General features: G+C 38.3%; 2 protein-coding genes across 4 annotated transcripts in view; both read left to right on the top strand.

Annotated features, from left to right (window-relative positions):
- The window catches only part of LOC107729719 (membrane-associated guanylate kinase, WW and PDZ domain-containing protein 3-like), a 140,072-nt gene that overhangs the window by 7,527 nt on the left and 119,849 nt on the right, over window positions 1–12,696 (top strand). The gene's annotated exons all lie outside the window — the stretch shown is intronic.
- The window catches only part of LOC107729741 (membrane-associated guanylate kinase, WW and PDZ domain-containing protein 3-like), a 44,258-nt gene continuing 40,005 nt past the window's right edge, over window positions 8,444–12,696 (top strand). Inside the window, exons 1-2 of one of the 3 annotated variants that reach the window (XM_016540415.1) lie at window positions 8,444–9,579; window positions 11,164–11,261. In XM_016540415.1, coding sequence (XP_016395901.1) covers window positions 9,273–9,579; window positions 11,164–11,171 — 315 coding nt within the window. In that variant the 5' untranslated portion in view covers window positions 8,444–9,272 and the 3' untranslated portion in view covers window positions 11,172–11,261. Of the gene's footprint in view, window positions 9,580–11,030; window positions 11,092–11,163; window positions 11,262–12,696 lie in introns of those variants that run through there. The other 2 variants (XM_016540413.1, XM_016540412.1) reach the window with 2 other exon arrangements.

The raw sequence follows: 12,696 nt of genomic DNA, 5'->3' as shown, positions 1-12,696 counted from the left end.
TCATTACATTTATATAGCGCTTTTCTAGGCACTCAAAGCGCTTTACATTGTCAGGGGGTATCTCCTCATCCCCCACCAGTGTGCAGCATCCACCTGGATGATGCGACGGCAGCCATAGTGCGCCAGAACGCCCACCACACACCAGCTTACTGGTGGAGAGGAGACAGAGTGATGAAGCCAGTCAGCAGATATGGGGACAATAGCCCCGGGACGTCGGGCTAGCGATTTTGTGAGCCCTGCATATACTTATTTTATTTACTTAACTTTATTGTCCTTAAAAGGCTATTCTTTATGTAGATAGCTGTATACATGCACATACAGTAGCAACACTACACACATAAAACACACATTTATAATAAGTCATTTAAAAACATGATTGCAGCAGGTACAAAGGAATTCTTGTATCTGTTTGATTTGCGCACAGGGAGTTTAAATCTCCGACCAGAAGGAAGCAGTTGAAATTCATTACACAATGGATGGGTGACCTTTGTTTTCACAATCTCTATTTTTCTTGTCTCAGATGTCCCAGGCAGGTCATTTTGGGATGGTGAAGAAACCCACTCTTCCATCCTCGCCCAGGGCTCAGTGACTGTACACAAGCCCCCGATAGGTCTGTCCGCTGGGGACGGCCGAGAGGAGAGGAGGGGGGCACTGGAGGAAGGCTCATACAGGACTAACCCACAGGAAAGCGCCTCAGCGCCCACATAAACCCAGCTAGCCCGTCTTCCCCAGTCCTTTTGTCCCCAAACATCACCGCCTTGTCCTTCAGTCGCCTCCCAGTGCCCTCAGCCCACTACCTCCTTTGAGAAGCATCATTCTCTGCCAAATGAAATGCCTCTCTCTTCAATGTTTACACTGACTCTCCTGTCCTTCCCCACCATGTTCCGTTGTAACCCACTGGGATGTGCGTGTTTTGCAGAAAACTTTTTCAGACAGGAGACAGAATCCCTGCTTTCACCATTCCTCAGCTAACCGGTCTGGTTTGAGCCCTGAATGTACCATTTCCAAGAGCTCCACTAGTCCTACCGCAGCCTGTGACGTACAAATTATGCCATGTTTGGTTTTCCCGCCTACTTGAGAGCGTTGAGCCTTTTTGCATATGCCAAAGCTTGACCCAGACTCCCGTATAACTTGCTTTTGCTCTGGTACAGGACCTGTACGAATATTGACTGTGAAGATTGGACTGTCAAAAGAGGGCAGTGATGTTCTCTGCGTGACGTCAGAGGGCCAATTAACTGTATTGCATTTCTCATTCCTATTGGCAAACGGTACAGACTTCTGACCAATAATGTGCTAACAGAGTTGACGGCTCCATTGTTTCCACTGTTATTGTACGCCGGAGTTATTATGTCATTAATAATATTTTTTTGTTTAGTGCTTCTCGCAAACCTAAACATATTTCTCAGTTTCTCTCTCTGTTTTTTTTTAAGGCACTATAACAGACAGTAAGAAAGACCGGATATGTTGCACCTTTGATAATCTTCCCAGGACATCCTCATACGAATCATAATATGCTAACTTTTCTTCACTTACTCTCCATATTAAGCTTTCATATTTTTAGTTTGTGTATTTTGCGACAATTTCCATTTTAATTGGTTTCCCTCATTTGCATTCTTGCAAGTGCATATCTAGTTGAATTGCAGTCTGTGATTGATCAGCATGACTGAGCACCATTGGTGTGCAGTTGGGGCGGGGCTACATTCTGACTGACCAATAGGAGCATTTGAGAGAATTTCTTGCAATTCCATTTGGTGCCCTACTAGTGTAGAAATCACACAATTCACCTTTAAAATGTGTATATGCTGCATTTGAAATCTGTTGTTACTGCTGGATCAAACTGGTCTCGTCGAGTTTTTTGCCTTTTTTGTTGTGAACCTCAAATCATCATCTTAATTTGAGGTGTAATAAGAACCATTTTGACAGTTAGGCATAGCCATGCCTAGTCATTTGTATAATTTTGGCCTTAGAAGGACAGCTGGGTTTTACATTTCTTGCCTGTAAACATTGTCTTAAGAGGCTGTGTCCAAAACCAAAGGAAGCTGCCTTACAGTCCTGCTGCCCACTCATTCAACAGACACCTTTTAAGGAAACACATTTTAGACGGACTTTCAAGACACTGGAACGTCACATCTGATGATCTTAAAATAAATTCAGAGATAAGCAAGGTCATATTTAATGACCACAGTTCTCATTCCTCAGTAGAAATTAGGCAAAAATACATGAATAAATGAATTTACTGCTTTTAGTAGTAGTCCAAGTTATAATTTTTAAACTTATGCCAAACCACATGTACAGGATTGCTGGTTAACATAGGCAGCAAAATTAGTAAAAGTAACTATATGAAGCATCTTGGTGGACACAATGTTACGCAAACATTTGATTTGATGCTTAATGCCTTCCTACCTCCAGATCAGCATTTTTCAAGTTTCGGACACAGCCACTACTTTGCTTTAAAGGTGCGGTTACATTTACGTGGTGAAATTCCATGGGCAAAATGCAGTCATGTCAATAGGAATTTGCACAATCTGGAATTTGTGTGAGGCAAAACATTTGCCTGTGCAGTTTCCACATTGGATTTAAGTTTGTAAAACTTTAAACACAAATTTGCAGTGTTTACCAATTTAAAGGTGTGGTCACATTTGCCACTGCTCTGCCAAACTTTGCAGGTGAAATTGAGAGTTTCACGTGAGGGTTAAAAAAGTTGCCCACGCAGATTTCGCTCATTTTCAAGTTGGTTGCATGAATTTGCCACGTTGACCAACAGAAAGCTGCCTTAAAGTGACTTCTGTGTGAGCCGTGCTTTATACATCACTACGCTATTGAACCCTGTTTTATGACTGCACCTTAAGTCTGCTTAGTTTAGAAGTGACCTCTGAGTAATGGACCTTCTTTGCCCACAAAACTTCGCCTTAAGGATTCGGACTCACTTCAACGCTTGATGATCCAAACCATGTGTGTGGATCCCGGACCATTTATTTTGTTCAGAAAGCTCCACAACATAGCAGTACACTGACATTTTGCACTTTTTGAGTATACAAAAGCTGGATCTTGCGTTGCAGCAGATATCTATGGTCACTGTCTTCTCCTGTCTTTTAATGGAAATGCTTTATTTTCAACCAATTTCCAACTGTGATAAGTACCCCTTGATTTGCATATTGATTTGTTGCCTTTTGCACAATCTCTTGCCTTGCAGTTAGCTGTACAATTACACTAATCAGAGACCTTGATGTCAAATGATTTGTCTGACTCCTCGCTGTGTCAGTTTCCCTTGTTGAAAGGGAAAGGAGTGCGTGTCATCAGCGCCTTCCAGCTATGTTTAAAACATCGAGGTTTTTCGAATTACTGCTAATGCTTGCTTGGTCTCTCTCGGTTGAGCTTGCGGGAGATTAGTGCGAAGCAGTTTAAAAGTAATGAGTGAATAGCGGTTTTATTTTACCCTGAATTATACAGGATTTTGTCGGGATCTTTAAGTGTGATTTCACTTAAAGATTTACACCAAAGAAAAATCCACACGGATCAAACATTCCTGCCTTCTGCAAACCAAAGTTTTGCTTAAATGCTTTGACAATATTTAAATGCTGCTTTTTTTTAATGTTTCGTTCATTTTTTGTGTATTTGTTTTTGTATGCTGTACCTGTACATTCTGTAAAGCATGTATAAAGAACATTATGTTTCCGAAAATTCTGACATTTAGCTGACATTTAAACAATAAAATGAATTCGGATGCATCACGAGTGAAGATGTACACGTTATTCAAATAATCTGTTATTAGTGGAACAAGCTAAGGGAAGGAGCACTATTGCAATTGCTCATATTTAGGGTCTAACTCTAGGTTCTAACCCTTTAAAAAAAACTACTGTATCATATTTGATATGCAAATTTCTGCATCAGCAATCATCAGCAAACCCACAACAAAACTGCTAAAAAAAAACCCAACTGCTACAAATATGATACAACAGGCTTTGAGAAACATTTCAATCATAGTTATGTTGCATTGCATTATGTTTTGCCTCCACAATTAAACCCACAGAGCTTTGATAATAAAACGAAGCATTTAAAGATCATCTTGCTAAGAAATATAATTGAGAGTTATAAAGTGACAGTTGATATTTATATGCATTTAATATATATTTATAAAGATATCCTTGATTTACATTACAAGCTATCAGAATTTCATCTTACTTTTTGGCTATATAAATAACAAGATTGCACCAAGTTATGTATTTTTGCTCCGTTCTTGAGAGTGACATCCGTATTCTGTATTTGATATTCTATATCATTCTACAGTATATCAGCCATAAAATACTGATGTATCAAATATGATACTGACATGCAGACTTTTTCATAGATTTTTTAAAAATAGATTTCTAAAGGTTCAATAAACTTCCATTTAATAAATTAGATTTTTCTGGACTATTATTTTATATACAGGGTTAATATCAAATATGAAGAGGTTGATTCTGCAGGTTGATCTGCTATTGTTTTTTGTTTCATGAAAGAACAAAAGTCTTTTTCATTCTGACATGAGGGTGAGTAAATTCTAACGTTTTTCATTTTGAGTGAGCTATTCTTCAGAGTCATTGCTTTGAGGGGGAAAGTGTTGTTATTGTAAGTGCACTGTATTAGCGTTATGCCACAGCTCACTTACAGTGTTATTGAATTATGCTAATATAGTAAACTGCAGAACTTTTCTGGAAGTTTTCGCTGAGTTTAAAAGGACACAGACCCATTTGAATCCCTCTAAATACTTGAACTGACAATTTTCATTGCCGTCCTCCAAGAGATGTTCTGAGAGAGAAATTATAGTTGTGAGATCAAAGTACATACCTCCACCTGCTGCTAACCCTCTTTACTCAGCTTTATCAATAATTCATTCAAGACTCGTTTTGGATTATTACACTAGTGGAACAGGGACGTGCTGCGCCCTCTGCACGCGCCGTCCCGCAACGCTCAAGAAAAATCTCAGGCTATTGCCTTCGTTTAGACCATAACTGAGACTAGAATAAGTTTGGAACAACCTGTAGATATCTAATAAGCTAGTTTATTTGTGTTCAGAGCCCTGCACTTTCTAGATTTAATATAGGAGGAAACGGGCCTTACTGTCGTTTAAGTGGTTTTGTGTTTTGGATTCAAACACCTTGTTTAAAAATTCCTTAAAATAATATTTGAGCATTCTGTCCTCCAAATTAAAATTTCACTATCTTATTATTCATTTCATATGATTTGTGTTAAAAATGCCCAAAATGAACTACAAAATGAAGGTGAATTTTGAGAACAAAAATTGAGAACAAGGTTTGATATTTTTGCTCTATTCAACGTCTCGGGTGTCTGAAGTTATGAAACAAACATTCCTGATGATTCACACTAAATATCTTACTGCTCAGACATTGCATTTTTATATCAAGTATCAGCAGGTCTTTGCGGAGTACACGGGTTTAGCTATACAGTTGTGTTTTCATGCCACTTACAGAAAAAAAAACTACATATTTTTAACATTTTTATAGGGATTCTAAGAGTTTTGTTCTATAATACTGCCCAGAATAAACTGCATATATGTGACCCTGGACCACAAAACCAGTCATAAGGGTCAATTTTTCGAAATTGAGATTTATACATCATCTGAAAGCTGAATAAATAAGCTTTCCATTGATGTATGGTTTGTTAGGATAGGACAATATTTGGCCGAGATACAACTATTTGAAAATCTGGAATCTGAGGGTGCAAAAAAATCAAAATATTGAGAAAATCGCCTTTAAAGTTGTCCAAATGAAGTTCTTAGCAATGCATATTACTAATCAAAAATTGTTTTAATATATTTACAGTAGGAAATTTACAAAATAGCTTCCAAGGAACATGATCTTTACTTAATATCCAATGAATTTTGGCATAAAAAGAAAAATCGATAATTTTGACCCATACAATGTATTTTTGGCTATTGCTACCTGCTCGCCTGAAGTTATGGTTGATTGCTCTTCGGCTAGAGATCACTTCCGGCGCTTGCGTAAACTACGCCAGAGCGCGTACACACCTCACGCACCGGATGCCTGTGCGCGCTCAAAGCAGTTGGACATAGTGGTGTATTAGAGGTAAAAAATGATATAAACACTGTTCGGTTTCTCGCACAAACCGATTGTTTTGTGTCTTAGGACATCAATGTGTCGTCACGAGCCGCAGGGTTTAATTTGGATTTGTCTGTGCATGTTTTTTTTACTCTCAGATTTTGTTACCATTGCCATGCATTATACGACTGATAGACTGCAACGGTTGGAGTTAAAAATCATCATTTGTGTTCTACTGAAGAAACAAAGTAACCTACATCTTGGATGCCCTGGGGGTAAGCAGATAAACATCAAATTTTTATTTTTGGGTGAACTATCCCTTTAAGACTGGTTTTGTGGTCCAGGGTCACATATATTTAAAATGGATAGTCCACCCAAAAATAAAAATTACATCTCACCATCAAGTTGTTCAAAACCTGTATGAGTAAGTTTTTTTTTCTGTTGAACACAAAAGATATTTTATGCGTTGATGATATGCTTTTATTTTGTTTTTCAACCTTTTTTTGAAGTTTGAAAGTACCAGTCTCCATTTATCATAATTGCATGGAGAAGTGCATCTGGCACAGTGTTCATAATTTCTCTTTTTGTATTTCACAGAAGAAAGTCACATGGATTTAAAACAACATGATGATGAGTACATGAAAGAATTTACATTTTTGGGTGAACTGTCCTTTTAAGACCCAAATATGTGTAAACTTTAGAGCAGGCATTATGTTGTCTTGTGGAATACACAGTATCTTTTCCACCAAATAGAAAAAAGAGAAACATCTTGAAGGTTCTGCAAGAGCTATATGTTATTTGAGCATTGCTAGAGATATGTGGTCTGGTCTGTAAATAACTTAGTGGTAACTAACACACTGAAATTAGTTTCATGTCTGGTCTTGTTCTTCAGTATAATTAACCATGTCTACACACTTCCTGCTGCTTTTCCTGTGTCTGATCTTTATACTCAGGGGAAATACATGTGTTCTGCCTTTTGAAGTGCACAGCAGTGATTAGGAATTAAATTGAATCCTTTACAAACTGAAGAAGGCACTGTTTTGATTCGCCTTGACTTGTCTGTAATTAATAAGGGAGCTGAGCGCATGAATAGTGTGTCATGTTTGTCTTAAGCAATGGCAGGATTGAATGATGAGACTCAAGTTATGCTGCAGTTACAACTACTCACCAAAAGGTGGCAGCTTTGAGTCTTACGCTACACTACAGTACTGAGCTATTAAGATAATTGGCCGTATAATTTGATTACAAGATGAAATATTCACTGATTACTTGTGATATCCTCACCTAGACTTAAGCTACTGATTAAATTACATTATCAGATTAATAAGACGGAAAGAATAAAAGGGCAAACACTGACGTTACATTTATTATTTTATCGTATTTGGTAATGGGAGCTTATTCTGAAATGTTTTTAATGCTTTACATTTTACATTTGGTAGACGATTTTATCCAAAATGGCTTTTTTCTCATTTAAGGTATACATGTTATCAATTTCCCTGGGAATCGAACCCATGACCTTGGCGTTGCAAGCACTATGCTTTTTTTTAAAGTAAGTATGTTTTGTCTTATGTACTGCTTTAAAAATTTAAAAAAAGAGAAAAAAAAGAATATGTATTTATTTATTTATTCTAAGTGTTTTCTTTCATGAATGGAATCAGACTTGTATAGGTTTGTTGTCAGCATGTTTTTGAAAGTCAAAGCATGTGTTTTTTCCCTCACTTGTGAGCAGGAAATACATAGGCATCCAAGATTGTGTGTTGCTTGGTGACATGCAAAGATTGATGCTTTGACTTTGAATTATTTGCATTGGTGAAAAGGAAATGCTAGCTAATTTTTGTCTGAAATGTAAGTTACTTGATTACTTGTTTAAATACCTATTACATAAAAGCAATTCTTGCACATTACTGAAGAAACGTGTATTTACATTAAGTTATTAATTGCGTTTAACATTTTGGTACATTCAAAGCTGAGGTTTAGTATTGAATTACAGTGATTTTTCCACAGGTAAGAGGCATTTTAAGCCACAACATAAAGCAGAAAACCCCATCATTTTGGGTCAAATCACTGTATAACACACAGCCTCTCCTGGCTTATTGTTTTTTATCAAACTGATCCAATGGAAATATGAGAAAAGCCAATGTAATTCAATAAATAGTTGAATTTTTTTATTAGTAATAATTACAAGTTACATAGTCCATTAGCCAAACTGTTGCTTAGGGCTGCCAAGCAGGGTGGAAACTCGACAACGTTTACAGGTGTGCGTTTATTGGCTCATTTTACAGCGAAGTAGAACGCCACTCATCCAATCAGAATTTAGAGTCAAAACTGTCGGTTTTATAATTGGTTCATTTGTATCTTCATTTCCTAAATCAGTTAAGCTCAGTTTATATAAACTTCCACCTGAGAACCATCCAGTCACAGGCCGCTTTTCGTTGTGAGCGCGCGCGTTACATACACAATCGCTTCATTTGACAAACACAAGCTGAGCGCAACAGTAGCCTCCCTCCGTGACTGGAGATCTGAGAGAGCAGCCGCCGCGTATGACAGCATCGCAGCGTCCATCTGAGGCGATACACACGTGTTAGACCGGTTTATTTCTCTCGTACGCTATCTGTCAAGGGCTCATATTGTGTGTAAAGCTGACGGTTCAGCCACAAGCCAGGAATGACGAAGCGTCAGACGCATCTACTCACTGACTGGGCATCACGTTTCGAAGACGAACCTGAGCTTCGGCCGTTTGGACAACAACAGAATATACCCGAGACAGCCGCTGCCGTAGCTCTTTATACCTGTGGGACACTGTTTTGCTGCTAATTCCGTTTATAGACACACATTTTTATTACGCTGTACTGACAGACGCGTTTCTCAGTGTGTCAGTCTAGTGCGCTTGATGCTTTGCATGCAAACCCTGAGTGAACTTACCAGGTAAACACAGTTTTACCTCGTTCTTGTATCGAATGTTGTTTACTTTTGCATTATGTAGCTCCTGGCGCATTTGGAACTGGCGTTTTTACGAGCGAAAACTAAGGTAATCTAACTGTTGTCTTGAACGAATAATGGTAGATGAGGCTTATGGCGACATCATCACGGGCTGGATGGCGTTCCACATCCGCGCGCTGTCGTCCCCAAACCGGGTGAAGTGAACGGCACACCGGGAAGCAAGGCTTCAAAACCTGCTCACGTCAAACTGCACTGAAACTTAAAAGCTAAACGATGTCTAAAACGCTGAAGAGGAAGAAACACTGGTCCACTAAAGTGCAGGAGTGCGCCGTGTCGTGGGGAAGCGTTGGGGAGTTCGGTGATGTTGTGGAGATCCTCGGAGGCGCCGAGCACGGGGAGTTCCCGTTCCTAGGTCAGATGAACTTAGACGTGCTGGTGTGTCACGTCGGGAGGCTACCGTACTACGGGGATGTGTTATTGGAAGTGAACGGGACACCTGTCAGCGGGCTGACGAACCGAGACACACACGCGGTGATCCGCCACTTTCGGGAGCCGATTCGAATTAAGACCGTCAAACCAGGTAAACTGAGAGAACTTTGTTTTTGTTGGCGTTAAAAGTGAATGTTGCCAAACCGTACTGTTGCCAGGAGAGTTGTCTGTCTGGCTCACAGCGCACCTGTATCTTCGAGGCTTGCATTTAAAGGGACAGTTCATGCCAAAATGGTCTTCATATGTAGCGTAGACGCATCATTATTTACAGTCATATGATTTTATTGCTTTCGTGAAACAGGAAAGTTTATCACTTGGGTTGTTTAGCGTTTTATCTTTATATATGCAGAATGTTCACGTTGCTCCTTTCCATACAACGAAAGTGGATGGGGACTGGGGCTTAGTGCTGCAGCCATGACGTCCAAACCCAGGAGACTAATTCGCCATGGGTTCCCTCCAGGTTTTCCTGTGGGTTTTTATAATGAGGTTTTCAACTCAAATTCTTTTCAGTATGTGTGTGTAATTTACATTGTTCTGCAAAAAGTCCAATAGTCAGTTCATATTTACCACAGACCTTGTTTCATAAATTGAAAAACCCCATTATAAAAGACTAATAGGAAAATCTTGAGGGCACCCATGGCAAATTAGTCTTCTAATTACAACAAGGTTCCATTTGTTGAAATTAGTTAAATACATTAGTTACCATACAACAATGGAAAAATACTTCCAAACTATTAACCTTAACTGCAATATTTACTAATAATATTAAAATCAAAAGTTAATGATTTAATTAGACCGGTGCTAATGTGAACATACAATGAATGAATAGCATTAATTTGTAAACATTAAGTAACAAATTGAATTAATGAATAATAATGAACAAATCCATCACCCATAGTTAATGTTGGTTAATACATTACCATTAGTTGGACCCTTTTGCACATTCTTAAAAATAAAGGTTCCAAAAGGGGTTTTCATAGTGATGCCAATGCCATAGAAGAACCATTTGGGGTTCTTCAAAGAACATTTAATTGAACAGTTCTTAAAATAACTTTTTTTTTTCTTAGTGTGAAGAACATCTAAAAATCTAAAGACCCCTTTTCCTCTAGGCCTATATATAAAAAAAATATTTTGTGCAGTGGAAAGGTTTCATGGAGCCAGATGCCAATAAAGACCCTTTATTTTTAAGATTTTAACATTTTACGAAAAATTGTCTTCATTTACTCATCCTCAGTTAATTCAAAGCTGTATGACTTTCTTCTACTGTGCAAACTGAATAAAGGTAATTGCCTAGATGTTATTTTTTTTTTTTTGTCCACACAATGAATGTCAAAGGGCTTCGGTGTTGTTTGGATACCAGTGTTCTTCAAAATCTTTTTTTTTTTTCCACCGAAGGATGTAAGTCATACAGGTTTGGAATGACATGATGGTGTGTTAATGCTGACATCATTTCCCATTTGGGTGAACTAACAGAAAAAAAACCCATGAATATTGAATCTGAATATTGAAGAATTCTTCCATTTCATTTTTGGAGCTCAACAGCCCCAGCATGAACCGCGTGAACATTCAGTGAAACATCTCTTTTTGTGCTGCACAGAAGAAAAAATACTCCCGGTTTGGCACCTCAAGTTTGAACTATCCCTTTAAGACTGACTGTGTAATTTCTACTTCATAGAACACTGAGAGCATGGACAAGTACTTTGCCGAACAGCATTCAGATGATTCTTTGTTCTCTCCCTCATAGTGGTTGCACCACATGCCCTGACTCTGACTTGTGCTTAAAGTGCCTTTATGTCAGAGGCACAGCGTTTGCCTTAGGGTTGGTGGGTAGTAAACACTCCACACACATCTTATAAAAGCACAAGCATCATTTCTAAGGACACTCGCTGTTGGAGTGTGTATTGATTATAGCAAGTGGGTCACCTTTACTTAGGACAGGCCTGTGCAACTTACTGGTGTATGAGGGCATGATGAAAATGGGGAGGAGGACGTTGTTACCATGGACACCGAATATCTTAGCATTATTGATGGGTCGAATGAGTGTATTCTTAGCAGGAGGAGGGGAAAGGCACAATATGTCAGAGTTGTTATGGAGATAGGAGGATGTTATTAGCACGTAGATGTGAGAGTTGTTGCCATGGAGAGAAGGAGAGGGTACAGAAGGATAACATTAACTGGATGGTTGATTGTTGAATAAATGGGCAGTATCTGAGATTGTGTGAGCATGCACATCAGCGGCAGCTGAGGCCCTGGCCTTTAGGACGCATAAGTGTGTGCGACCTTTTGTGGTTATGGTGAGTGTATATGAGGGTTTTATAGAGAGTGAGACTAATTTGTGGATATTTCTGACCAATTCATTGGCTCATAAGAGTTGTTAGACTGATTCAAATTGCTAACTCATGAGTTCAAGAATTATTTGTGAGTTTGGGAAGGGATTCTTATGTCTAAGCAATTCATTAGATCATAAGTCATTTGTTCGTGAATCAGAGTTGTGAGATTGATTCAGGCGGTTAAGTTTTAAACTGAATTGTGAGTATTTTGACCAATTTATTGACCCATTAGTGTAATTTGTATGCTAATCAAACTGTTCTGGTCAGTAAGCACATTGTTAAACTGATTCTCATTAGTAACGTGTGAGTTTTGACCAATTCATTAGCTCCTAAGAGTTATTTGTTTGATGTTATTAAGATGAGTTAATGAGGGTTGAAAGGTTTAAGCCAGTAACTCATGCATTTGAGATGGATTGTGAGTATTTTTGACCAATTCATTATCTCAGAGTTTGATTCAAACTGATAAGTTCAAGAATTATTTGGGACTTTTGGGACTGATTCATATTTTTAGCCAGTTCATTAGATCATAAAGAATCATTTGTTCATTTGTTATTATTTTTTTTTTACCAATTCATTAGCTTGTAAGTGTTATTTGTTTCATACTGTTAAGATCTGAAAGTTAAGCTATAAACTCACGAGTTTGAGATGGATTCGAAAGCATTTCCGACCAATTCATTATACGGGTGGGCGCTACCGGTATGAAAGTGACTACCGGTATTATGTTGTTCCATGATATGGATTTTGCTATACCGTGGATACAGTTATATATATTCATGAATTCAAAGTTTGCATTTTATATAGTTTTGTTCAATTTGGTGCGCTTTGCAAATTTTAACACAAATGACGATAAAGAGTCGAGGCTGAACGTTTTTGTCCTC

This window comes from Sinocyclocheilus rhinocerous, unplaced genomic scaffold (assembly GCF_001515625.1).
Source record: "Sinocyclocheilus rhinocerous isolate Xijiao unplaced genomic scaffold, SAMN03320098_v1.1 scaffold218, whole genome shotgun sequence".
Taxonomy (NCBI): Eukaryota; Metazoa; Chordata; class Actinopteri; order Cypriniformes; family Cyprinidae; genus Sinocyclocheilus; species Sinocyclocheilus rhinocerous.
This window is presented reverse-complemented; position numbering and strand designations above follow the sequence as displayed.